Genomic DNA, 26,908 nt, shown 5'->3' with positions numbered 1-26,908 from the left:
TTAATGGTAGCTATTTATTATTTGTTTATGTTAATGTCGGTTTCTCCCTCTAGACTGGAAGCGCGTTGTGGGTAGGGAACATGTCTGCTGACTCTGTTGTATTCTCCCAAGGGCTTAGTACAGTGTTCTGCATACAGTAGGTGCTCAATAAATTCATTCATTCAGTCGTATTTATTGAGGGCTTACTGTGTGCGGAGCATCGTACTAAGTGCCTGGGAGAGGACAGTATAACAATATAACAGACATATTCCCTGCCCAGATCAATGGTGAGTCTGACATTAGTATAAATAAATCAGTTATGGATATGGATGTAAGTGCCGTGGGGCTGAGAGGGGGGATGAATAAAGGGAGCAAGTCAGGGCGACGCAGAAGGGAGTGGAAGAAGAGGCAAGGAGAATGAGAAGGAAGTGGACGTGTAAATGGGAGCGGTATCCCCCATATATGAACCAAATACCTAGCAACCCTCTTTAAAAACCCATGAACCAAAGAAGCAACAACGTGCGAATCGTGAAAATGTTTGCTCTGCTGAACAGGTGGGTGGGACCCCCCCAAATGAAGGGGTGGATCTGAGCTGGGCCAGGCGCCCCACCAACTAGCAATAATAATAATAATAATAATAATAATTGTAGTATTTGTTACGTGCTTACAATGTGGCAGCCATTGTACTAAGCACTGGGGTGGATACAAGCAAATCATCAATCGTATTTATTGAGCGCTTACTATGTGCAGAGCACTGTACTATCAGGTTGGACACAGTCCCTGTCCCACTTGAGGCTCACAGTCTCAATCCCCATTTTACAGCTGAGGAAACTGAGGCACAGAGAAGTGAAGTGACTTGTCCAAGGTCACACGGCAGACGTGTCACTTCCAAGACGCTCACATTAGAGTTGTAAGTTTGTGGATTATCGCGCTTCAGGCCATCTTTGGGTAAAATGAACGTTGGCTTGGGGATGAGAAGCGGCATAGCGTAGTGGGGAGAGCACAGGCCCAGGAGTCAGAAAGTCATGGGTTCTAATCCTGGCTCCACCATTTGTCTGCTGTGTAAACTTGGGCCAGTCACTACACTCCTGGGCCTCAGTTCCCTCATCTGTCAAATGGGTATTAAGACTGTGAGCACCGTGTGGAACAGGGACTGTGTCCAACCCGATTTGCTTGTATTCCCGCCTAGCGCTCACTACAGTGCCTGGCACATAGTAAATGCACAACAAATTTAGTACAATGCTGTGCACACACTAAGCGCTCAATAAATACGATTGAATGAATGAACAAGTACCAGAGTGATCGTTATCATTCCACACACAAGCACTCAATAAATTCAGTTGAGTGAACGATTGCGATATCCCATTTGGAGACGAGACTTCACCATGGTGTTTTCTAGGGATGGATAAAAAGCCTGTCGAGACCGTCTCCCAGGCGCTCACCGCAGCGCCCCGGGAGCGCTCAGTAAATGGACCCCGCTGACTGGCGGCTGGCTGTGATTGTGTCTCCCCAGGCCCGATGATGCATCAACCTCCTCCTGCGCAGCAGTACAGCATGGCCCAGGGCGGAGGCCAGCATTACCAAGGCCAGCAGCCGCCCATGGGCATGATGAGCCAAGTCAACCAAGGAAATCACATGATTGGGCAGAGGCAGATGCCCCCTTACCGGGCACCCCAGCAAGGTAAGGCGATGCCCCCCCGGGACCTCGGTTTCAAATGTTCAGTCGCGTCGGTGAGTCCCAAGAGCCAGAAAGGCTTCTCGACGGGGGTCTCTCAACCAGTTTCCCCCTCAGAAGCAGCACGGCCTAATGGAAAGAGCCCCCAGGTCGGGAGTCGGAGCACCTGGGGTCTCGTCCTGCCTCTGAGGTGACCCTGGGCGAGTCACTTAGCTTCTCTGGGCCTCAGTGACCTCATCTGGAAAATGGGGATTAAATGCCTTCTGTCCCTCCGCGGCTTAAGACTCTGAGCCCCAAGTAGGACAGGGACTTTGTCCTACTAGGACAAAGTAGATTACAGGTTCTCTGGATTTCCCATTCATATGCCATATTCTGAAGTGAAGCCTTTAATAGAGACTGTCTACAGCACCGGGGTTCACAATATTGATGCTTCTAATGGTGAATTCGCTTTAGCCGTTTATGTCCACGCTTATCCCAGAAACGTACTATCTGTACGGATCTACGTGGCCTCCCTCGCACGGAACAGATAAATGTTCCGCGGATAGAGAAGCAGCGTGGCTCAGTCGAAAGAGCCCGGGCTTGGGAGTCAGAGGTCATGGGTTCTAATCCCGGCTCCGCCACGTCTGCTGTGTGACCTTGGGCAAGTCACTTAACTTCTCTGAGCCTTAGTTGCCTCATCTGTAAAATGGAGATTGACTGAGAGCCCCACATGGGACAACTTGATCACCTTGTATCCACCCCAGCGCTTAGAACAGTGCTTTGCACATAGTAAGCGCTTAACAAATGCCATCATTACTATTAACCCGATGATCTTGAATCTGCCCCGGTGCTTAGTATAGAGCTTCGCGTGTAGTATGTGCTTAATAAATATCCAAGTTGTTATTCTGTTACCATTACCTTGATAGAAAAGCTTGTTTACAATAACAGTTATTATTAAGTGCTTACTATACACCAGGCACTGTAGTAAACACCAGGGTGGATACAAGCAAATCGGGTTGGACACAGTCCCTGCCCCAAATGGGGCTCACAGTCTCATTCCCCGTTTTACAGATGAGGTAACTGAAGCCCAGAGAAGCGAAGTGACTTGCCCAACATCACAGAGCAGGCATGTGAAAGAGCTGAGATTAGAACCCAGGTCCTCTAACTCCCAAGCCCGTGCTCTTCCCTCTGAGCTGCGCTGCTTTTCATATGTTCTTGAAATTGACTTTAGTGAACCTGGGGCCAAGTGAAGACATACTACTGTTTTTGCGTTTGGTGGGTGTACAGAAATGAAAGAGCGAAATGCCCAAACAGGAGGTGGGACCCGCCCCTTGACAAATGTTTTTTTTTTTGCGGTCGGGACTCAGAATCTTTTAAAATCTATTTGAATGTCTGCCTCTCCCTGTAGACTGTAAGGTCTTTGTGGGCAAGGATCACGTCGACCAACTCTGTTGTGTTGTACTTGCCCAAGCACTTAGTCCAGTGTTCTGCACACAGTAAGCACTCAGTAAATACTATTGATTAATTTTTATTCTATTTTCCCAAGCGCTTAGTTCAGTGCTCTGCACACAGTAAGCACTCAAATCCCATTGATAAGCTGATATTTTATTTTCCCAAGCGCTTAGTCCAGTGCTCGGCGCACATTCAGTGCCCAACCAGTACCATTGATTGATATTTTATTGTACCTTCTCATGGGCTTAGTCCAGTGCTCTGCATGCACTACGGGCTCAATCAATACCGTTGATTGATTGATAGTATATTGTAGTTTCCCAAGGGCTTAGTCCAGTGTTCTGCACACAGTAAATGTTCAGTCAGTACCACTGATTGGTAATATGTTGTCCCAAGTGCTTAGTCCAGTGCTCTCCACATAGTAAGTGCTCAGGAAATAGGATTGATTGATTGATAGATATATAGTCCTCTCCCAAGCTCTTAGTCCAGTGCTGTGCACAGAGGAAGTGCTCTTTCAGTACCATTGTTGGGTTGATAGTTGTATTTATCGAGCGCTCAACCGTGTGCAGAGCTCTGCATGAAGCGCTTGGGAGAGTACGCTATAACAATATAACAGACACATTCCCTACCCATAAGGAGCTTACAATCCAGAGGACGAGCTGGCAGTCTAGCATACCTGGCTTTCCCAAGCGCTTAGCCCAGTGCTCCGCACACACCCCACCAACACCACGGACAAATCTCCCGCCAGGCCTTGGATAATGGAGAGACAGCGTTGACCCGTTGCCTGTGTTTGGTTTTCCAGGCCCTCCGCCCCAGCAGTATTCCGGCCAGGAGGATTATTACGGGGACCAGTATAACCACAGCGGAGGACAAGGCCCTCCGGATGGCGTGAGCCAGCAATATTACGCCGACGGTAAAATCTCTCCTCACGTTCACTCTCCTGCTCTCTCCACAGGCCCAGTATCAGGGTAGACAGTCTGCAGGAAACGCTGGTTTATGGGATGGGAAAGAACAAACCAACAAATAAACAAATGAAGCAGGCCGCCTTAGCAGTTACAGGTCACTTTTATCTTTGCCAAATCTTCTTAGTTTGGGACGTGGCTATGTAATTGGTGACCCAAATTTGCCACGATATACTAGGAGGAGATTTGGTGTCTTAGCCCCTCATGAGCACCTTTGGAGAGCCAGAAGAATTCTTCCTTTGCGCTTGGATCTGTGACCCCGCCATTTGATTTCCATCCCCACCTTCAGCCCCACAGCACTTACTCGATAAATTATGTTATAAATGATTTATTTTTATTTAGCGCTTAGTATAGTGCTCTGCACACAGTAAGCGCTCAATAAATGTGATTGAATGAATTTACGTCCGTCTCCCTCAGACTGTGAGCTTGTCGTGGGCAGGGAACATGCCTACCCACTCTTTCATATCGTACTCTCCCAAGCACTTAGTACAGTGCTCTGCACGCACTACATGCTCAGTAAATACCACTGATAGATGATGATGATGATGATGGTAAATGACTCAAAGAGGGTCCCAGACTGGGTTGCAAATTTGTCGATAGTGAAAGTAGTCACATTTTCCGTGCTTTGTTTGCAACAGTGGAGAACAGTTTCTAAGTTATTTCAAAACTTAAAGTGGGGCGCTGCGATAGCAGGCGTATTGGCTGAAGTGCAGGTGTCGTGAAATCCTTTCATCGTGGGAATTTTTGACTTGTCTCAAGAAATTCTTCTCGCCTCTTCCTGGTGAAAACCTAAGAATTGTGCAGTCAGATCTCTGCACGGAGCAGATGTGCACAGGAATTGGGGAGGAAAGGTGGGAATGAGAATTTCTCGCCAATTTGGCGAGAAAAATGGGTCGAGCCACTTATTCGTGTAGTAAGAACGTTGGTGTCAACGTTCGTCGTCGAAGCTGTGCCCACACAAATGGAAGGAAGGGCACAGTTGAGCTGCTGGAAATCCAGGTTGTTTTCACAGAAAATAGAGATAAAAATATAAGTTGCCTTTTGAATCCCTCAGCAGGGTTTTGGTGAGTGTGAAATATATTCAGTTAACGGCCTCAACTCTCCGCCTTTGCCTGGGCAACTTTAGTTTTCATGAATTTTCCTCGGCATTATGAATAAGTTAAAAAATAGGTGGAAGAACAAGGGCAGGGATTTTTAACAAGTCAGAATGATAGTTGAATCGTACATTGACTTCTCAAATGTTGAATTAGTTGAGTTGGGCCTTGCTTAATTCAGCCTCTTGATTGTTTTCACTTCTGTATGAATAAAGTCAAAATGTCTTTTGCCGCTCACTTCTGGACTGCCGAATCTCCTATTTCCATGTATTTGTTCAAAGTAGAAGTTTAGTTTTTGATTGGACGACTGTTCGAACTTTAAAATGACAAAAGATGATTGATTTTAGTGTCTACCTTTAAAGACTGTTGATTGGAATTGTATCTCCAGTTAGATGTACCTTAATAGATGTGCCTGACATTTACACGGATCATTTATTCCATTAACTTCTGCAAGTAATTTTGTTAAGTAGCATTGAATTATAATGTCCAGATATTTATACCAAAAGCCACATAGGTGCTTTGGGAAGTGGTTTTTTCGCAACTTTGGAAGAGATCATACACTAAGTATAACATTTATTCTTAACTACCTCCCTCCTTCCTTATTTAGGAATTCTATTAAAATTTTAAAACAGGTTCTAGCAAATTGAAAGCCTGTTTCCTGCTGTATGTTCTTATAGGAGTGCAGGAGTAGTATTTTGAACTAGATTCCACACGTCTTGCAGGATAAATACATTGTGTCTTAAAACAACAAACAGGTAGAGTATTTCTCATGGTTTTAGGTGACTGAATTGGTGAAGTGTGCTCCGTTTTTGGAAAACTGATTTTTCTGAATTTTTTTAATAATCTTGACATAAATTATTTTTGAAAGCATTCTAAAATTGTTGGTCCACCACTTTCAGACTGTAACATTTATTTGGGTAAATGAAATGTACATTTATCTCTGTTTCTTTCAAGGAAAAAAAATTTTTGAGTTCTATTATATTTTGCCCTGTTTTTAGCATATGCTCTGGATTTGAAGATCAGCAGAACAGGTGTTAGACAAAATATGATAATTGCTTCCTTTGTTCATTCTAATTCAATTCAGGTTATTTACATGTGAAAGGACTGAATGCTTTCATTTTCTTTCTTTATTTTTTATGGAAGGTAAAGTTTTCTCCCAATGCGGCTTGTCAGAGGGCTAAGCCTCTGCCTTTACTGTGATGTTTTTAAAACGATTGCATTTTGCTTTTTTAAAAAATAATAATAATCGCACATTGGTAAATATTTAGTTGGTGCGATTCTTCTTCATGTATTTCTAGGGTACATCTTTTCTGAAAGTTGAACTATATTTAGGGTTTGCACTCAGTGGCCATTAACGTTTCTTCCTGTCTCTTGTCGAATTGATGTAGGTCATAATGGTTACGCTTATCAGCAACCGTCGTATCCTGAACAAGGCTACGATAGGCCTTATGAGGATTCCTCACAACATTACTACGAAGGAGGTATCTATATACCTTCACACACATACATATACCCATATCTATATACATATATATATATATTTATATATATATCCATCCCTTTCCCCTCAGGATTGAAAACTCTTGCACAAGACAACTTATATCCACCCCCATAGGTGTTTTAGTTGCTGGCTGGCTTAAAAGTTACAGGAAACCCAAAGCATATCAAATAATTTCCTTGCCAGTACTCACCAGTCCCTCAAATATGTAACCCTAATTTGCCTTTCCTAACAATAGTAAAACATTGAAATATTTTCTCCCCCAGGCCCTCCCGTAATAGAAATTTTCCATTTGGACATAAATCCGTTGATTCAGTTTTTTTTTCCCCCTCTGTGTGTGTTCATACATATAATTTCATATATAAATAATAGCGCCTTTAGGAAACAGCTTGCTGATCTTGTGTAGCTAGTGTGTGCTCTCGTAGCTGTCTTTAATTTTGTCTTTTTTATTTTATTTAGCATAGTCCCGATCTTTTGACTGTGGTGTTCCAGTAAATAGTAATGCTCGTATGGCAGAGACTCTGAAAACGCTGCAGTTGAACCTTGCAAAATTGGCTTTAAACCGCAGTGTGTTTGGCCGAAATCCTTCTGTTTGGTTTGAGTTTCCTTTTGTTTGGTGAACTTTTGGAAATGAAAGATCGCCTTTTCATTTTTGTTCTCGTGTCGTTGGCTGTGCATCTTAGGAGGGAAGGTGGGTTGCAGACCAGTGTTCTCAGTGGCTTTTCTCTCTCTCTCTCTCTCTCTCTCTGTCTCTCTCTATCTCATTCCTCCCTTCATCGCCCTGCAGGGAATTCCCAGTACGGACAGCAGCAGGATGCGTACCAAGGCCCCCCTCAGCAGCAGGGATACCCACCGCAGCAGCAGCAGTATTCCGCTCAGCAGGGCTACCCCGGCCAGCAGCAGGGCTACGGTAAGGACCCGAGCGCGGTGTGACCTAGCGGCCAGACTCCGGGCCCGGGAGTCAGAAGACCCGGGTTCTAATCCCAGCCCTGCCAGTTGTCTGCTGTGAGGCCTGGTTTCCTCACCTGTAAAGTGGGGATTAAGACGGTGAAGCTCCGCTTGGAGCAGGGACTGTGTCCGACCTGACAACCTTGTATCTGCCCCAGTGCTGATAAGCGTTCAGGAGATGTTTCCCCAGCCCTCAAGAAACTCCAGTGGCTGCCCATCCACCTCCACATCAAACAAAAGTTTCTCTCAGTTGGTTTTAAAGCACTCAATCACCTTGGGCCCTCCTACCTCACCTCTCTACTCTCCTACTACAACCCAGCCCTCACACTTTGCTCCTCTAATAATAATAATGGTATTTGTTAAGCGCCTACTACGTGCAAAGCACTGTTCTAAGCACTGGGGTGGAGTGGTACAGGGTAATCAGGTTGTCCCACGTGGGGCTCACAGTCTCAATCCCCATTTTACAGATGAGGGACCTGAGGCACAGAGAAGTTGTGACTTGCCCCAAATCACACAGCCGATAAGTGGCGGAGCCGAGGTTTGAACTCATGACCTCTGACTCCCAAGCCCGGGCTCTTTCCACTGAGCCACGCTGCTTCTCTAATGCCAACCTTCTCACTGTGCCATGATCTCGCCTGTCTTGCCTCCGACCCCTCGCCCACTCCCTGCCTTTAGCCTGGAATACCCTCCCTCCTCAAATCCGACAATGACTCTCTCCCCCTTCAAAGCCTTATTAAAGGCACATCTCCTCCAAGAGGCCTTCCCTGACTGAGCCCTCCTTTCCTTTTCTCCCACTCTCTTCTGCATCTCTTTATACATCGCCCCTCCCAGCCCCACAGCACACGTACATAACTGTAATTTATTTATTTACATTATTGTCCTCCCCCCCTAAGACTGTAGGTTCATTGTGAGAAGGGACTGTGTCTGTTTACTGTTATATTGTACTCTTCCAAGTGCTTAGTACAGTGCTCAGCACACAATAAGCACGCAGTAAATGCAATTGAATTGATTGAAGTGCTTAACAACAAAAAAAAAGAGCATAGTTCTGGCTTCACATCCAAGGGGCCACAATGGAAATCTAAAGGAGACACTGGATGTTGTCCAAACCATGACTAACTGGGCAGGTTTCTGCTGGACCTTCCCGTGCTTGTGGGAGGCTGCGGAGCTGGTAGCTGCCTCTGCTTGTCACCTCCTCTTCTTTGTTCTCTCTCTCTGTTTTTCTTTTAAAGGGTATTTGTTGAGCACTTAAACTGTGTGCCAATCACTGTACTAAACGCTGGGGTAGCTAAAAGGTAATCATGTTCCACATGGGGCGCACAGCCTAAGCAGCCTGGAAGAAAGGTATTGCATCGCCATTTTGCCGATGAGAGAACTGAGGAACAGAGAAGGGATGTGACTTGCCCACGGTCAAACAGCGGACAGGTGGCGGGGCCGGGATTAGAACCCGAGTCCTCTGGCTCCCAGGCCATGCTGTTCCCCACGCTGCTTGCTCTCTCCCGCTCTCCTCCCTCCCCTCCCATCCCTTCCCCTGTCTTTCCCACCTCTTCCCTCTCCTCAGCACTTGGGAGTAATTTCCTCTTCCCACTCATCGGTACTCTTCCCTTCAGAAAAACAAAGAATGTGTTGCTGTCCAGGTTTCAAGATGGAGGAATGTTGAAGGTTGGGCTGTGGGATGGGTTGGGGCGGGGAGTATGTGTGTTGTGTGTTTGTGTGTGTGTATGTGTGTGACTGCACAGGTAGGTGTAAACCCTGTATATTTTTCCTGAGTGCGGTGGGTTGCTGTCTGTTGAGCTCGACACTAAGCATGTGTGAAGCCTTTTAGTGCCGTCTGCCCCCTTCCCTCTGACGTCACCTTCATTATTATTATTATTATTATTATTATTCACTAATAATAATAATAATGATGCTATTTGTTAAGCGATTCCTCTGTGCAAAGCGCTGTTCCAAGCGCTGGGGTGGTTGGAAGGTCATCAGGTTGTCCCACGGGGGGCTCACAGTCTTCCTGTATATATGTTTGTACATATTTATTACTCTATTTATTTTACTTGTACATATCTATTCTATTTATTTTATTTTGTTAATATGTTTTGTTTTGTTGTCTGTCTCCCCCTTCTAGACTGTGGGCCCGCTGTTGGGTAGGGACTGTCTCTATATGTTGCCAGCTTGGACTTCCCAAGCGCATAGTACAGTGCTCTGCACACAGTAAGCGCTCAATAAATACGATTGATTGATTGATTGATTGATTGATTGATTTTAGGTCTCTGTACACTCCCTTGCCAGTTCACACATTTGCGTGGCAACTCTTTTGCATTTCTGGTGACCCAAGGTGTCTTCCGGGAATAGGAACTCTGGATAATTGACATTCAGAACTTCCGATCTTGGGTTGCGGGGTTCTGGTCCCCCTCCAAGATCCAACAGGGATTGCGGCAGCGCCCGACGGATCTATCTCCCCCTCCAAATCCCCACCTCCAGCCCCTTGTCGTGTGGCGGGTGGGAGAAGGCGATATAGGACGGGGGGTTTGGGGGCTGGGGAGGGCGTTCTAACTAACTTGCCAGAAATCCTCATCTCCCTTCTTAACTGCCAAATAAGTGGGGGGCTCAAAACAGATTCACGGGCCAAAGGCTCGGCAGGCGGAGAGTTTGTAGTCATTTAAAATTCTTGTCTATTTAGAAAAACGTGACCTGTGATTTCATTATTACATAAGTGTGGAGCGGTTTTGTGGTGTGCTGGAAAACTTCTTTAATGGAGCACCCCAAAGCCCAGAAAGGAAGCAAAAATCATTGGTTCAGAAAAGGTATTAAGGTAATGAGGGAGGTAAAATAAAATTGGGTAATTTGTATCAAATTGAGAAGCAGCATGGTCTAGTGGATAGAGCATGAGCCTGGGGGCCAGAAGAACCTGGGTTCTAATCCCGAGCCCACCGCTTATCTGCTGTTTGACCGTGGGCAAGTCACTTCACTTCTCTGGGCCTCAATTACCTCATCTTAAATGGGGATTAAGATCGTGAGCCTCACATGGGACATGAACTGTGTCCAACCTTGTATCTACCCCAGCACTTAGTGCAGTACCTGGCACATAGTAAGCTCTTAAGAAATACCATTTAAAAAAAATCTGATTCAGAAAAGGTATTAAGGTAGTAAGGGACTTAAAACTGTGTTATTTGTATCAAATTTTTATGCATGCTGATAAAATAATCCAAGAGTAGGCCTGTTTTGCCTTTCTTAGAGACCTTAAAAGGCCTGACACTTTTTTTTTATGGTGCTTGTTAAGTGCTCACTTTATACTAGCCACTGTACTAAACGCTGGGATGGATGCAAACTAATCAGGTTGGACCCAGTCCCTGTCAGGAACAGGGGACTCACAGTCTTAATCCCCACATTAAAGATGAGGTAACTGAGGCCCAGAGAAGTGAAGTGACTTGCCCAGAGGAGGATGGAGCCGGGATGAATTGACTTGCCCAGAGGAGGATGGAGCCGGGATTAGAACCAGATCCTTTTCTCCCTCCAATTGGCCTTGGAGAAAGTTGAAGTTTTAATATTTAGCCGATAGAGAGAGTTTAAGGGTCTACTGTGTGCAGATCGCTGTACAAAGCGCTTTGGCGGTCCTGTAGATCTCTCAAAGAACAGGAAGACGCGATGCTGGTAAAGCTGACATTCCTAACTTTGCACACGAGATCTTGGATGGCTGAAGGGCTGGAAGCCAAGCGGTTCCCTTCTCGGATGCCCATGGACAAATCATTCTCGTCCAGGGGGAATAAAGTTTTGCCTGCTGAGGGCCATGGCTCCTGGCTGAAGGAATCAGAGTTCTAATTGGGGTCCTGAGTTCTAATTCTGGCTCCACCACTTACCTGCTGTGTGACCTTGCTCATGTCACTTCATTTCTCTGGGCCTCAGTTCCTTCATCCGCAAAATGAAGGTTCAATACCAATCCTCCCGCCCACTTAAATAGTGGCACTTGTTAAGCGCTTCCTATGTGCCAAGCACTGTACTAAGCACTGAAATAGACAGAAGATTATCAGGTCAGACACAGTCCCTATCCCTCAGGGGGCTCACAGTCCAAGAGGAAGGGGAACAGGTATTTTATCCCCATTTTACAGATGAGGAAACCGAGGTCCAGCGAAGTGAAGTGACTTGCTCAGGGTCACCAGCAGACAAGTGGCGGAGCTGGGATTAAAACCGAGGTCCTCCGACTCCTGGATCCGTGCTCTTTCCGCTCGATCAAGCTGATTCCCTGTCCCTGTCACTTAAGACTTGTGATCCCCATGTGGGACGGAAACTCTGTCCAACCTGATTACCTTGTATCTACCCCTGCGCTCAGTACAGTGCGTGGCACATTGTAGGCACTTGACAAATTGCGTCTTTCTTGTCTGTCCTGAGTGATTTAGCCTTCTCCTATCTAGAGATGAGGTGGAGTCCTGGTGGACATTCAGAATCGATGCCTGCTTCATCTGTGTGTTTAGGGGTCTGTTTCCATTCTTGCACCTGGGCCTCTGGCTTCTCATCGTTGCCACCACATACAGTAGCAAGGGAGTTGGATTTTTTTTAGCAAGGGGCCCGCTAGTTAAATAATAGTGATAGTAACGGTAGGATTTATTAAGCATTCATTCATTCATTCAATCGTATTTATTGAGCGCTTACCCAGGCCTGTTTTGCTTGAACGTACACGGCGTTTTGTAAGATATTCTTCGTTGTCTGTTAATCCTTGTGCAGGTCCTTCTCAAAGTGGCCCAGGTCCGCAGTACCCCAATTACCCGCAGGGACAAGGCCAGCAATATGGGGGCTACCGGCCCGCCCAGCCCGGACCCCCGCAGCCACCCCAGCAGAGGCCTTACGGATACGACCAGGTAACGCGTCTCTGGCAGAAGCGTTCGGCGCGATCGTGCCTCGATTCCTCCGATACAGCTAGGCTGTCAGCTCCTCCAGGGCAGGGAACGTGCCTCTTAACTCAGACATAGTCTCCAAAGCGCTTAGTAAAGTGTTTCACACAGATCAAGAGTGGAAACAAAGCCCTCGATTGATGGATGGATTGATTGATTTATCGCGTCGCACTCAGGAGCGAATTCTCAGGCTCGTTTTCCCTCCCACCGGTTCATGCTGTTTAATCTTGCCATTTTAGGATTTGTCAAAATGACCCAATTTCAGCCCTGTTCTCCACCAACCCCTTTATCGAAGTCTCAAAAAAGCAGAAAAACCATCCACCGGGATGGGTGTTAGAGAGGACTGCAGTGGTAAAAGGAAAAGCCACCAGAGGGGAAACAGAGGGTTTGAATAATCTTCCCACTGCTTAATCGGCCCTAGAATGATTACGCATACGATATTCAAAAACCAAAATGCTAATAGAAAATAGCTGTTTCCCTGCATTTACTGGTACTTAACGCTTAATGCAAAGCTTGGCACATAGAAGGCGCTGAACAAATCCCATTCACATTAATTTAGTAGAAAGGCAGCCTGGCCCAGTGGAAAGAGCACGGGTTTAGGAGTCAGAGGACCTGGGTTCCAATCTCGGTTCTAGCCCCTTCCTGCTGTGTGACCTCGGGCGAGTCACTTAACATCTGTGCCTCAGTTGTTATTTTTTTAATGGCATTTATTAAGCGCTTACTATGTGCAAAGCACTGTTCTAAGCACTGGGGGGGATACAGGGTGATCAGGTTGTCCCACGTGGGGCTCACAGTCTTAACCCCCAATTTACAGATGATGTAACTGAGGCACAGAGAAGTTAACTGACTTGCCCAACGTCACACAGCTGACAAGGGGCAGAGCCAGGATTTGAACCCACAACCTCTGACTCCAAAGCCCGGGCTCTTTCTGCTGAGCCACGCTTGTCTGGAAAATGGGGATTAATTCCTACTCCCTCCTCTGAGCCCCATATGGGACAGGAACTGTGTTGGACTAGATTAACTTGTATCTACCCCAGCACATAATTCACTGCTGGCACATAGTAAGCACTTAACAAGTGCCATTAAAAAAAAGGCCTTCCCACTATTGGACAGTTTATCCTAATCATCCAGATACATCCTCTAGATGCTAAACTCATTGTGGCCTGGGAATATATCTGTTATTATATTGTACGCTCCCAAGTGCTTAGTTCAGTGCTCTGCACACAGTAAGCGCTCAGTAAATAAGATCAAATGAAGGAATGAGTAATTCCCAGTGTGGGATAAATTGGCCATCTCCTTAGGTATGTTCAACTGCCTTTATTTATTTATTTTTTTTGGCATTTGTTAGAGACTTACTCTTTGCCAGCCAATGTACTAAGCGCCAGGGTGGCTACAAACCATTCAGGTTGGACACAGTCCATATCCCACATGGGGCTCACAGTCTTAACCCCTGTTTTATGGATGAGGTAACTAAGGCCCAGGGAAGTTTGCCCAGGGAGACACAGCAGATGCATGGCGGAGTCAGGATTCGAACCTAGGTCCTTCTGGCTCCCAGCCCCGGGCTCTATCCACTAGGCCAACCTTCTTACCCCTTGAGTCCAACCTGAGGGCCAGTTGGAGGAGGAAGGGCAGGCAAGCCATGGACACTCTGCCCATTCCAGCCCTCCACTTGTCCCACAGTCGGGATGAGCCAGTTTTGATGGCACCAGTTTTGATTCCGCCCCAGTTAGATTGAATAATCAGTTCTTGACCAGACTTGGCAGAAATGCCTTTTTATGGGGTTTTATACTCACCAGGCACCATACTAAGCACCGGGGCAGGTACAAGCTAATCAAATTGGGCCCAGTCCATGGCCCTCATGGGGCTCACAGGCTCAGTCCTCATTTTCCAGATGAGGTAACTGAGGCACAGAGCAGTGAAGTGACTCACCCCAGGTCACATAGTAGACAAGGGCGGAGCCGGGATTGGAAGCCAGGCCCTCTGACTCCGTAGCCCGGGCTTTTCCCACTAGGCCACGCCGCTACTCATTTTCCCATGTTTCGGGAGACTTGGGATTTCTTCTGGACGAAAGGGTACCTGCGATCCTTTTTTAATGAAATGGTATTGATTGTGTCCATTTAATTATTTGGACTTGGAGCAAATCACTTCCAATCTAATACCTTCCAACATAGAACCTTTTAGGGAAAACCAAGTGGTTTGAAGAAAAGGAAATATATTTACATTAACGAAAATATTAAAGGAAAACATGACTTGCCATTCCCAGCACTCCACTGTAACTCATAACAGGGGAAGATTGTTATCACACGTCTCTAGACCGTAAGCTCCTTGCGGGCAAGGAACGTGCCCACCAGCTCTGCTGCTTGGAGTCTTCCAAGTATTTAATATAGTGCTCCGCACACAGTAAATGCTCAATACGTTAGAGAAGTAGCGTGGCTCAGTGGAAAGAGCCCAGGCTTTGGAGTCAGAGGTCATGGGTTCGAATCCTGCCTCCCCCAATTGTCAGCTGTGTGACTTTGGGCAAGTCACTTCACTTCTCTGTGCCTCAGTTACCTCATCTGTAAAATGGGGTTGAAGACTGTGAGTCCCCCATGGGACCACCTGATCACCCTGTAACCTCCCCAGCTCTTAGAACAGTGCTTTGCACATAGTAAGCGCTTAATAAATGCCATCATTATTATATTATTATTAATACGTACCACTGATTGATGGTTTCTACAGTATTTGGGCTAAGTCCTAAGACTCCATCAGCCTGCAGAATTTTTTCCCAGCCTTATACCTTTTAGGTATCCGAGCAGTTGCGATGATCTGTGATGTGAGCCCACTGTTGGGTAGGGACTGTCTCTATATGTTGCCAACTAGTACTTCCCAAACACTTAGTACAGTGCTCTGCACACAGTAAGCGCTCAATAAATACGATTGATTGATTGATTGATTGATGATCACAAGCATCGGGAAACTAAAAATGCCGAGTTCTAGAGCCAGAGTTTTGAGAATTTTAGGACTGTAAGTCCGCCTCATTTAGGCCTTAGCTCTGTGGGTCTGCATTAATGTCTATACTAAACGCATACAATTCCCACTCCATTTTTTTTTTCAAATGTTTACAGTATAATTAGCGTGGCTATCCGTGGTTATAACTACATGAAATAAAATTACCTCTCTTCCCCCGGCCACCACCACCACCAAATTCTTGTTAGGGATTTTGTAATGATTAGCGGTGAACACCACTGTATATTATTGGGCTGTTATTCCCGTTGCTGCCGTGACTCTCCTGTCCAACCCTCCCAAGGACAGGCTAACATAGCTCCCCAAGGTGTAATAGGAAAAGTAATTTCCTCTGCCTCCTTCTTTATTTTCTGCCTCAGGCAGAGAGTCCCTTCCCGTGGACACAGTGGAGATCTGGGCTCCTGCGCCTCCCTGCTCCCCTTTTACCCCTTCTTTGGGCCTCAGTTTCCTCATCTGTAAAATGGGGCTTTGATGCCCGTCCTCCCTACTGCTTAGACTGCAGATCCCATGTGGGACAGGGAAGATGTACAACCCGGTTCGCTTGTGCCTATTGCAGCGCTTCGTAATAGTAATGGCACTTGTTAAGCACTTACTGTGTGCCAAGCACTGTTCTAAACACAAGTTAATCAGGTTGGACACAGTTGGTGTCCCACGTGAGACTCACGATCCTCCTCCCCATTTTACAGATGAGGTAGCTAGGCCCAGAGAAGTGAAGCGACTTGCCCAAGGTCACACAGCAGACATGTGGCAGAGCCGGGATTCGAACCCACGTCCTTCTGACTCATAGTAAGCGCTTAACAAATAGCCGTTGGAAACAAAGAAACCCAAAAAACTTTCACCATAATTTTCCAAAAAGGAGAATGCTTTTTCTAGATTCTATTTAACCATTCAAATGGTCCGTACAAGTCCAAAATGGCAGAACCGATTGGACCGTATGCTTTTGGTATTCCTGCACACATTAGGTGTTTTGGCCTTTTGAGTTGCCTTTCAAATTACAAAAACAAACAAACAAAAAAACAAGCTGAATTTTCAGGCTGATAGGGTGTGTGAAATATAGGCTTGTGTCCAATTGTACACCCTTAGACATACTTGAAGAACTCATTGAGCTTTGATTTTAATTAATTTAGCTCCATCTTTACTGCAAAATTAAAATGTGAAATCATTAAAGTAATTAAAAAGAATCTCTGCTTTTAACACGTAAGTGCCTTCTTTCACACTCCATATATTGGGGACCATAGGCTACGTTACAGGCCGAGTGGCAATATCAGCGATAGGCCTTGATTTCACCGTGAAATGGCCATTTTTCCTTTTGAATAATGCCGCTGCGATGAACTCTTCATGAAGCCATTTCCTCACGTAGTGTGAGCAGTTCTGAGAGTACTTCCACAGTGTTTTCTTTCTCTCGTAAAATCTCCGGTCTTACCTGTAACTTCGTAAGCCGTAGATAACACCCCTGAAAAGAATATTTTCCAAAATGGAGCGTCAAGTTTTCACGATCAGTTGTGACCCACTGACAATCGAATGGACTGCCAGAATAAGTTCTGGGAGCGACGGCCACGGTGTAACTTGACGGATCGTTTTCCGTGAAGGAAGTCTGTAGTAGCGATCTGCCATTTTGAACCCTTCCTACCTTCAGACGATGATCCGATTCTGTTTCGATGTTTTGGGTGTTTTTTAGGGTCAGTACGGAAATTACCAGCAGTGAAAAAGAACTTACATTCCAGTAGCCAGAATCTATCAGCAGCAGCCATATCGTCACCTCAGCACTGTGGACAACCCCCTATGAAGAAAACCTTCCATTCCATCTGGTCTTTGGGAAGACAAACAACAACAAAAAAAAAAAGAAAAAAAAAGCTTGTGAATAAACGGCTGTTTTTCGGTAAGCAGCTTCGATGAGCTAGTTCTAAAAGGCTACCCACCGTCTCTCCAGAATACTCCGATTTCACTCTCCACTCTAGATGGCATCCTTGGACAGAAAATACCGCGCCGGAACAACCCATTTGCAATGATTTCCGAACCGTGTCTCAAATGGACGGTTGCAGGCTGAAAGGTGTGAACGGCTTTGTATGTTTATGAAGGTTATGGGAATTTCATATTTTTCCACAGATTCTTTTGTAAGGGGCAAGGGGAAAGGCACACTTTTTACAGCAGCAATATTTTGTATAACCGTGTTCCGTTCAGGCAGCGAATATGCAAGGCAGTGCGTATTTCACCGGGCAGGTCGAGAGCCCTTCCGTCGATGCGGATCGGGGTGTGGTAAATGGGGATGCCGGGGTGCCCCATAAGGAGAGAGGCAGAAAGGAAGCAGACCCCAGGCCCACCTGTAGGTCCTCGGGCTGGAAATGTCGACTCCTCCGTCCCCGTCAGATCGATAAACGCGGGGCGGTGCCGTCTTGAACATAAGAATACTTTTTTTTTTTTAAAAAAAAAGAAGCTTTCCTGTTTTTTGGAGAAAAGCATTTTTGTACAAAGGGTTTATTATAAAGTTTAGAAAGGGCGGTCCTGAGAACCGCCTCCGGGCGGGAGCTCCGACAGCGTCCTCACAACTTGCCCTCCGCGGAACCGGCCCCGTCCCTCCTACAGCAATAACCAAAACCGGAGGTCTCCTTTTCGCCCCGTTGGAATAAGCGAGGACTCACGTAAACAACGTCCGGACGTTGTTAGCTGTTACTGGCCGAAGAATCTGGGCCTAACAAAATAGCGTAGACTTTGGAAACCTTTATCTCAACTTTCTTACCTGGGAGTGATTTCTTTAAGAGGGGGAATTTTTTTTTTTCTTTTTTCCCTACCCGATGCGTTTTCCCACCGGTTCCGGGACGGATGATAAGAAGACGTGGAGCGGTTAGGTCCGGTCCGGGCTTAGGCGGTGAACCCCGTTCATGCGGAGGGGGTGGGGTGGCTGATGGCCGCCGACCTCTGTCCCGGTGCCCGGGGACAGCTACAGCGTGAGGCGACCCGAGTCAGAGGTTGGCAGCCAGACGTGGTCCGGAGATAGGACCGCAGGCACGTGGACGTCCTCGACGGCAATCGGTACGGGAGGACGGAGTGAGAAACCCAAACCGGCCCACCGATAAACTAGCCGGGCCAAGCGGCCTCTGCCTCGGGAGCGGGATCGATTATTTGGCATCCAAGGAGGCCTTTGCCCTTCTAACAGGAAAGAAACCGATGTCAAGCGTATAGCATCCGGACCAGTTCAGTCTACACTTCGGAGGAGCCGCGTCAATTCGCCCGTTGTTTTGTAAGGGGAGGACAATTTTCTTTTGAGTGAAGTTGGTCAGTCGAAAATGCACATCAAGGAGTGAACAGATAAAGCAGGGAACATCACATTAGTGTGATTGAAATGCCAGTAGGTTCCGTGCCAATTTCCCACCACTGTGTACTTCATTGCTATTTAAAACTGTATCAACTCTAACGGAAGAATAAATTATTTGTGATTTTAATTTTCTCATTTGTTTCTTTAAATTAGATCTCTCTCGCTCTCCTGTCCCATCTGGAGATTTGGCTGAGGGTTTTGTGGTGGTGTTTTTTTTCTTTCTTCCTTTTTTTTTTTCCCCCTTCAACAAAGTCAGTCCAGTCTAGGCAAACCGTATTTGTATTCTAGGACTTTATCAAAATTCTCTTGCCATGCCCAAGTTAATTAGAATTAACTGCTCAGTAATCAGCGTGTTGTGTAGGCTGTTTGTTACAAAATTCCTCCTCTGAAAATGAGGTCCATGAGGCTATAATCAAGATGACTGAATTAGATAAATGAGTTGAGGAGACAAAAAAAAAAAAAGATGTGAACCCAACCTGGTGCAGATATGTTATCTCATTTGAAATAAGCTCAACTGACATTAAGAAATAATTTGTCTTGCCAACCCATCTTCTGTTGTCTTATTCTCCTTTTAATGGAAACTAAAATTGCAATTTTAATAAGCAGAATTTCCTCAAGGACTTCCTTCCTGGAGACTAGTGCATTTGCAAGGTTTAATTGTTTTATAACGGTCCTATTTCGTAAAAGTTTTTAATTGGTGGTGACAAAAATTACCTTATTCCTTTGATACCTAGTTAGAAGAATAACTTAAGCGGTAGCTTCCCACCGAAGTTGGTATTCCCATCTAGATTAGAGACGCTGAAAATGAAAATTTCATTTTATCCTAATAGGTTTCACGATGAAGGACAAATGTCATTCCATTCCTTAATAAATCTATACACCAAGTCAGGAAGGAAGAGCAAGACGACTGTCTGATGGAGAATGCAAATTGGTGATTGATCAACACTTAAAAAATGAAGTGCCCCTGTCTTTGTAATTGAGAATTGAGTTAGTTACTGCTCAGCAACAGCAGCTAAAATGATTATCCTTACCCCGACGGTTGGATTTTCTTCAAAACCTGGTGGAAACCATCTCAGTCTGGCCACCTAATGGAAATAAGTCAGGGGAATGCATAAGGGGGATTTTTCTGCCAAAGCGTGTAGATGGATGGATAGGCTGGTTGCTTCCGGGGGCTCTGGAATATGGCTACTTTTCAAAAGAGGAATCATTGAAACTTGCTTTTTTTTCATAAGAGAAGAAAACCAGGGAGAGATTTCCAATGGCCGAACGTATCCATTATTGAATCCTAGGAGTTTTTGTGTTTCTTTTCCAATGCTCTACTAATAAAGAACACTATTTTCTCCAAAGCAGCCCAAATGGATATTCCTTTTACGTTCCGTTCTGAATGGATGTGCCTCAACCTAAGAAATGAAGCATCTCGACAGTGAACATAAATCTCTTTGATTTTGTCTCATAAATCTGAGCCTTGTAAACGTCCTAAGTGGCTGTAGTTTTTGAAAAAAGAAAAAAGTTTTTTTTTAGATGTCAGCTGCTTGACTTGGCTGTTGGTAGATTCAGTTATAAAAGCAAGGGTGCGTGTGTCACCTGTGTGCATGGGTGCTTTTTTGTTGTCGGGGACGTTTTTATGTTTCCTAAAAATTAATTTTACCCAGCCTGAAATCAAATTTTCCCTCACATCAAAAGAACTTGTCTTTTTTGGCCCTGCTTGGGCAGCACGTTGGCACCGAAGGGGTGCTTTAAAGAAAAAGACAAGCCGCCGAGACAAGTTGAGTGGTGGGTGAGGTCAGTTTTTTTTTCATGTTGTGCTAAATCAGAGTTCACCGAGCCCCTTCTTTTTGCTTCTCGGTAAATCTCGAGCCAGAGGAGAGTTTTAGAGATTTGCAAGCACATTGTTTTACTCTCTCCTGTTTCCTGGTACTCTGCCCAAAGCCCTTAAACCCGGAGCCGGTTCCTCATCCAGAAGGCGTAAACCGGTGAAATCAATTCCTAGGAATCTCGAGAAGGAAACCAGTGGCCGTCTCTAGCCTTGGGTTGCCGTTGCCCCACTTCCACCCCCATCCCACCGTGCCAAGGGACACCAGGAGATCACGTGGTGGTCTTCCAGTGACCCCTGTCTCTGATCAGTCCCTACTGTGGTCCCCTCAACCAACCAATCAATCCTTGATATTTATTGATATCTAATCTCCTCACCGTACCTCGTTCTCTCCTGTCCCGCCATCGACCCCCGGCCCACGTCATCCCCCTGGCCTGGAATGCCCTCCCTCTGCCCATCCGCCAAGCCAGCTCTCTTCCTCCCTTCAAGGCCCTGCTGAGAGCTCACCTCCTCCAGGAGGCCTTCCCAGACTGAGCCCCTTCCTTCCTCTCCCCCTCGTCCCCCTCTCCATCCCCCCCATCTTACCTCCTTCCCTTCCCCACAGCACCTGTATATATGTATATATGTTTGTACATATTTATTACTCTATTTTACTTGTATATATCTATTCTTTTTATTTTATTTTGTTAGTATGTTTGGTTTTGTTCTCTGTCTCCCCCTTTTAGACTGTGAGCCCACTGTTGAGTAGGGACTGTCTCTATATGTTGCCAATTTGTACTTCCCAAGCGTTTAGTACAGTGCTCTGCACATAGTAAGCGCTCAATAAATACGATTGATGATGATGATGATGATGATTGAGCACTGACCGTGTGCAGAGCACCGTACTGAGGGCTTGGGAGAGTCTGATAGAACAGAGTTGGTAGGCACGTTCCTGCCCACCCACAACTTGCTTACAATCCAGAGAGAGCTTACAGTCTAGAGGCTGTAGTCTTAGAACAGTGCCCAGCACTTAGAACAGTGCTCAGCGCTTAGAACGGTGCTTTGCACATAGTAAGCGCTTAATAAATGCCATTATTATTATCGTCTCATTTAGGGTTATCCCTTCAGCTGGCCGCTTCTGTCAGACAACCTTGGTAACTTGGGGGCTCTGTGGGGTCCAGAGCTCTTCCCTTTAACTGGAGTGAAATCGTCTAAATGTAGGTTGTGTGGCAAATAATAATAATAATGATGGTATTTGTTAAGCGCTTAGTATGTGCCAAGCACTGTTCTAAGCACTGGGGGAGATACAAGGTGATCAGGTTGTCCCACGTGGGGCTCACAGTCTTTTTAGACTGTGAACCCACTGTTGGGTAGGGACTGTCTCTATATGTTGCCAACTTGTACTTCCCAAGCGCTTAGTACAGTGCTCTGCACACAGTAAGTGCTCAATAAATGCGATTGATTGATTAATCCCCATTTTACAGATGAGGTAACTGAGGCACAGTGAAGTGACTTGCCTAAGGTCACACAGCCGACAAGTGGTGGAGCCGGGATTAGAACCCATGACCCCTGACTCCCAAGCCTGGGCTCTTTCCATTGTCACGTGGCTTCTCTATCAAGCACGTAGTACAGTGCTCTGCGCACAGTGAGCATTTAATAAATAAGGTTTAATTGAAATCATGAATCCTGGCTTGGCTGATCAAGGGGTCGGGGCAGTTTTTGCAAAGACAGTGTGGATGTGAATCCTAAAATCTAGAGAAGCTCTCTCAGTCCGATCTGAACCGTCCCCAAAGACCAGTTTATAACAAAATCTGTAATACACACCAAACAGTTTCCTATTTTTTTTTTTCAGCTGTAGGGGTGCTTTGTATTTACCGATTTTGGAACACAGGCTACCTTTAACATTGGGCATATTTTCTGATTGCTCATAATGTTTATTGTTCAACATGATAAGAAGCAAAACCACTCATTTAATTGTATTGAGCACTTGCTGTGTGCAGAGCACTGTATTAAGCACTTGGGAGAGCACAAAACAACAATAAGCAGACACATTCCCTGCCCTCAACAAGTTTACAGCTTAGAATGAAAAGCAGCATTGCTTTATTTGATAGAGCACAGGCCTGGGAGCCAGAGGTCGTGGGTTCTAATCCCGCTCCACCAGTGGTCAGCTGTGTGACTTTGGGCAAGTCGCTTAACTTCTCTGTGCCCCAGTTACCTTATCTGTAAAATGGGGATGAGGACTGTGAGCCCCGTGTGGGACAACCTGATTTCCTTGTATCTCCCCCAGTGCTTAGAACAGTGCTTGGCACATAGTGCTCAACAAATACCATTATTATTATTATTAATCCTGGCCCTGCTGCGTGTCTTCTGTGTCACCTTGGACAAGTCACTTCACTTCTCTGTGCCTCAGTTACCTCCTTTGGAAAATGGGGATTAAAACTGAGCCCCATGTGACACAACCTGATTTCCTTGTATCTCCCCCAGTGCTTAGAACAGTGCTTGGCACATAGTGCTCAACAAATACCATTATTATTATTATTATTATTATTAATCCTGGCCCTGCTGCTTGTCTTCTGTGTCACCTTGGACAAGTCACTTCACTTCTCTGTGCCTCAGTTACCTCCTTTGGAAAATGGGGATGAAGACTGTGAGCCCCATGTGGGACAACCTGATTTCCTTGTATCTCCCCCAGTGCTTAGAACAGTGCTTGGCACATAGTGCTCAAAAAATACCATTATTATTATTATTTTTTTTATTATTAATCCTGGCCCTGCTGCTTGTCTTCTGTGTCACCTTGGACAAGTCACTTCTCTGTGCCTCAGTTACTTCCTTTGGAAAATGGGGATTAAGACTGTGAGCCCCATGTGTTTAACCTGGTCAGCTAATGTCTAACCCAGTGCTTAGTTCAGTGCCTGGCACTTAACAGATACCATTTAAAACCCCCCAAAAACAAGACAAAAACTCCCAACCCCATGAGGTGTAGGCCAGCATCTCCAGAAGTACTGCTATCCAGGTTACTCCCCTAGTTTCAACCTGGATCTCTAAAGCTTAGGGCTTTTTTAAATCCGCCGTCCTGGGAATTGTACCGGAGAATGATTTATTGAACCTGGCAGTATTTCTTTATTTATAAAAATGCACCCATCATCCACAGGCTTTTTGGCGTGTGTTCAAATATAAACATCACAATTAAACAAAATTGGCCCCAGAAACTGATCCTGGTGGAGGGGAAAAGCCACAGTGAAATGGTACGTTTTACACCATGCCATGAATATTTGCAGACTGGGTTCCGAGTGGCAGGAATTCTTTAGACAAGGGCCCCTTTGTCTCTAACTCTCTGTCTTCTGATGTCCTTGATTTTACAGTCCATTTTCTTTGCTGCGGTGAATCCTGGATAAAAGTTCCTGCTAAAATGTACAATTTTCCCATCGTGTTTCCCTTCTCTGTAACTTCCTGGTTGTGACTCCTGCTTTTTGGGGGTTTTCATCCTCACTGTTGCATACTGGTTTCGGGATGATATCTTTGGCATCCTTTTATAGTTCATTTGTGCTATTTTTCCTTTGGGTATGCTAATAAAGCTGGAAACCAGTGGTTGACTTCCACCCCGAAGTTGTCACAGACACGCTCCTTGTTATGTCTTACGAGATGAGAATTGGTTTCTCTCTGTTACCTTCGGTTGTGAATCCCATGTTGTGGAAATTGAGAGACAGTGTAGCAAGAGAAGCAGTGTGGCCTAGTGGATGGAGCACGGGCCGGGGAATCTGAAGCACCTAGGTTCTCAGTTCCCTCATCTGTAAAATGGGGACTGTTTCCAACCCGATTAGCTTGTATCTACCCCAGCGCTTCGAACAGTGCCTGACACACAGTAAGCGTTTAAACAACAGTGCTCTGCACACAGTAAGTGCTCAATCAATACGATTGAATGAAATGCAGTAAAAAAAAAATTAACGGCTGATAATGGCAGCCATCCCTGCAGCACTTCACAGTCAAGGATGTGCTTGACTAACCAGTGTTTAGCACTTAGTACTACTACTAATAATAATCGTGGTATTTGTTAAGTACTTACTGTGTGCTATTGCAGTGCCTTGTAAGCACTGAACAAATACAGTAAAAAGCAAAGAAAGATGCTTGATTTTCAGTGACTGGGAAGTGGCAATTCTGGTCTTTTTTAAAGTTATGCTTGAAACAGTTTGGGTTTTATGCTGGTGAATTTCCAGGCCAGGTCACTCAAACTGAAAGATTTGACTCGGAGTCAAACAGGAGAGATTGAGATCCTGGTCCATTAGCCTTTATGAGGAATGCTGAATTTGGGTGTTGGGGAAGGCAAGTGAAATTGGGTTTATCTAATCCGCATTGGTGCTGGTTGGATTTTCTCCACTGAGAAGCTCCTGATCAGCCAATCTATGGTATTATTTATTGAGTGCTTACTCTGTACGAAGTGCTGTAATAAGCACTTGGGAGCTTTCAGTGTAGTTGGTAGACACGTTCCCCGCTCACAAAGAGCTTACGGTCTAGTGGGGAGACAGACATTATTATCATCATCATCGATGGTATTTATCGAGTGCTTTCTGTTAGCAGAGCACTGTACTAAGCGATTGAGAGAGAGATCAATATAATAGACATGTTCCCTGCCCACAGTGAGCATACAGTCTTGAGGGAGTGGGTAGAAACATTAATATCACCATCATCAATGGTATTTATCGAGCGCTTAATGTGAGCAGAGTACTGTACTAAGTGCTTGGGAGAGTACAATACATCAGAGTTGGTAGGCACACTTCTTGCCCACAGCGATCTTAGTTAGTTGTATTTATTGAGTGCTTACTGTGTGCAGAGCACTGTGCTAAGGGCTTGGGAGAGTACAATATAGCAGACATGTTCCCTGCCCACAAAAAGCTGAAAGTCTAGAGGGGGAGACATTGATATAAATGAATAAATTATGGATGGCTTTGAAACATTCTACTCTTCCATCCAAGTCGGTCTTTTTTTGGAAAGTCCCTTGGGAAGATTCCCTCTCCAATAATAATAGTAATAATAATAATTATAGTATTTATTATGTACTTACTATGTGCCGGGCACTGTACTAAGGGCTGGGGTGGATACAAGCAGTTTGGGTTGGACACAGTCCCTGTCCCCGTGGGCCTCACGGTCTCAATCCCCCTTTTACAGATGAGGTAACTGAGGCCCAGAGAAGTGGAGTGACTTGCAGAGAAGTGGAGTCACACGGCAGACAAGTGGCAGAGCCAGGATTAGAACTCATGACTTTCTGAATCCCAGGTCCGGCCTCTGTCCACTCTGCCATGCTGCTTCTCCAAGCTCTTGTGGACCCAGTGATGGGCAACAGGAATAATGTTGAAAGGCATTTGGCTGTGTTGGGAATTCTGTTCCCCCAACTGTCATATCCACGGAGGCCGGTGTAGACTATAAGCTCGTTGTGGGCAAGGAATATGCCATATTATCATACTGGACTCTCCCAAAGGCTTAGTACAGTGCTCTGCGTACAATAAGTTCAAATGACTGACTTGCCACTAACTCAGTTGTATTGTACTCTCCCAAGTGCTTAGGAAAGTGGTCTGCACCCAATCAGTGCTCAGTAAATATTATTGATTGATCGATTACTCTCTGAATACTGTGCTCTGCACACAGTAAGAGCTCGATAAATGCCATTGAGCGCTTAGTACAGTGTTCTGCACACAGTAAGTACTTAATAAACACAACTGAATGAATGACTGATCGCTGCCCCAAAGACCCGGCAAGGAATGTGTCTGCCAAGTCTGTTTATGTTGTAATGTGCTCTCCCAAGCACTTAGTACAGTGCTCTGCACATAGTAAGCACTCTATAATAATAATAATAATAATGGCATTTATTAAGCGCTTACTATGTGCAAAGCACTGTTCTAAGAAGTACCATTGATAGTTGCCCCATAGACTCAGCAGCGAATGTGTCTATCCCCTCTGTTTTATTGTACTCTCCCAAGTGCTTAGTACAGATGCCCTGCACAGTAAGCCCTCAATAAATACCATCGATCGATCAATTGATTGATAGGCTCTGGAGGTCACCCGGAGCAAACTACTGGCCTGGTTTTCCAACTGGTGTCTCCTCTCCTCCGACGAATTAAACTGCCCCAGGGAAACCCACGCCTTACTTCTTGGTACCTTAAGAGCAGAGAAGTGTATCACGACTTCCTTTCCTCGACACGGGCATCTTTCTCTCCATAGAAATCCGATTTCCTGTTCATTAACTTTCTGTTTTCCTCTCTTCCCCAAGATCGGGTTTCACAGCAAGGCTTCATACTTCAAGCTCTACAAGCTCATCCCTCATTCCCACATAAACACAACCATTTT

General features: G+C 45.5%; 1 protein-coding gene across 2 annotated transcripts in view; it reads left to right on the top strand.

The window, feature by feature from the left end:
- Positions 1-18,908, top strand: part of SS18 (SS18 subunit of BAF chromatin remodeling complex) — a 50,403-nt gene extending 31,495 nt beyond the window's left edge. Inside the window, exons 6-11 of one of the 2 annotated variants that reach the window (XM_038766572.1) lie at positions 1,493-1,660; positions 3,885-3,995; positions 6,527-6,619; positions 7,424-7,546; positions 12,295-12,428; positions 17,143-18,908. In XM_038766572.1, the coding sequence (XP_038622500.1) occupies positions 1,493-1,660; positions 3,885-3,995; positions 6,527-6,619; positions 7,424-7,546; positions 12,295-12,428; positions 17,143-17,169 (656 nt within the window). In that variant the 3' untranslated portion in view covers positions 17,170-18,908. The remainder of the gene's footprint in view (positions 1-1,492; positions 1,661-3,884; positions 3,996-6,526; positions 6,620-7,423; positions 7,547-12,294; positions 12,429-17,142) is intronic. The other variant, XM_038766573.1, reaches the window with a different exon arrangement.
- Positions 18,909-26,908: the final 8,000 nt, after the last annotated feature.

The sequence above is a fragment of the Tachyglossus aculeatus genome, chromosome 25 (genome assembly GCF_015852505.1).
Source record: "Tachyglossus aculeatus isolate mTacAcu1 chromosome 25, mTacAcu1.pri, whole genome shotgun sequence".
Taxonomy (NCBI): Eukaryota; Metazoa; Chordata; class Mammalia; order Monotremata; family Tachyglossidae; genus Tachyglossus; species Tachyglossus aculeatus.
The sequence above is the reverse complement of the archived record's forward strand: the minus strand, read 5'-3'. Positions and strand labels throughout refer to the sequence as shown.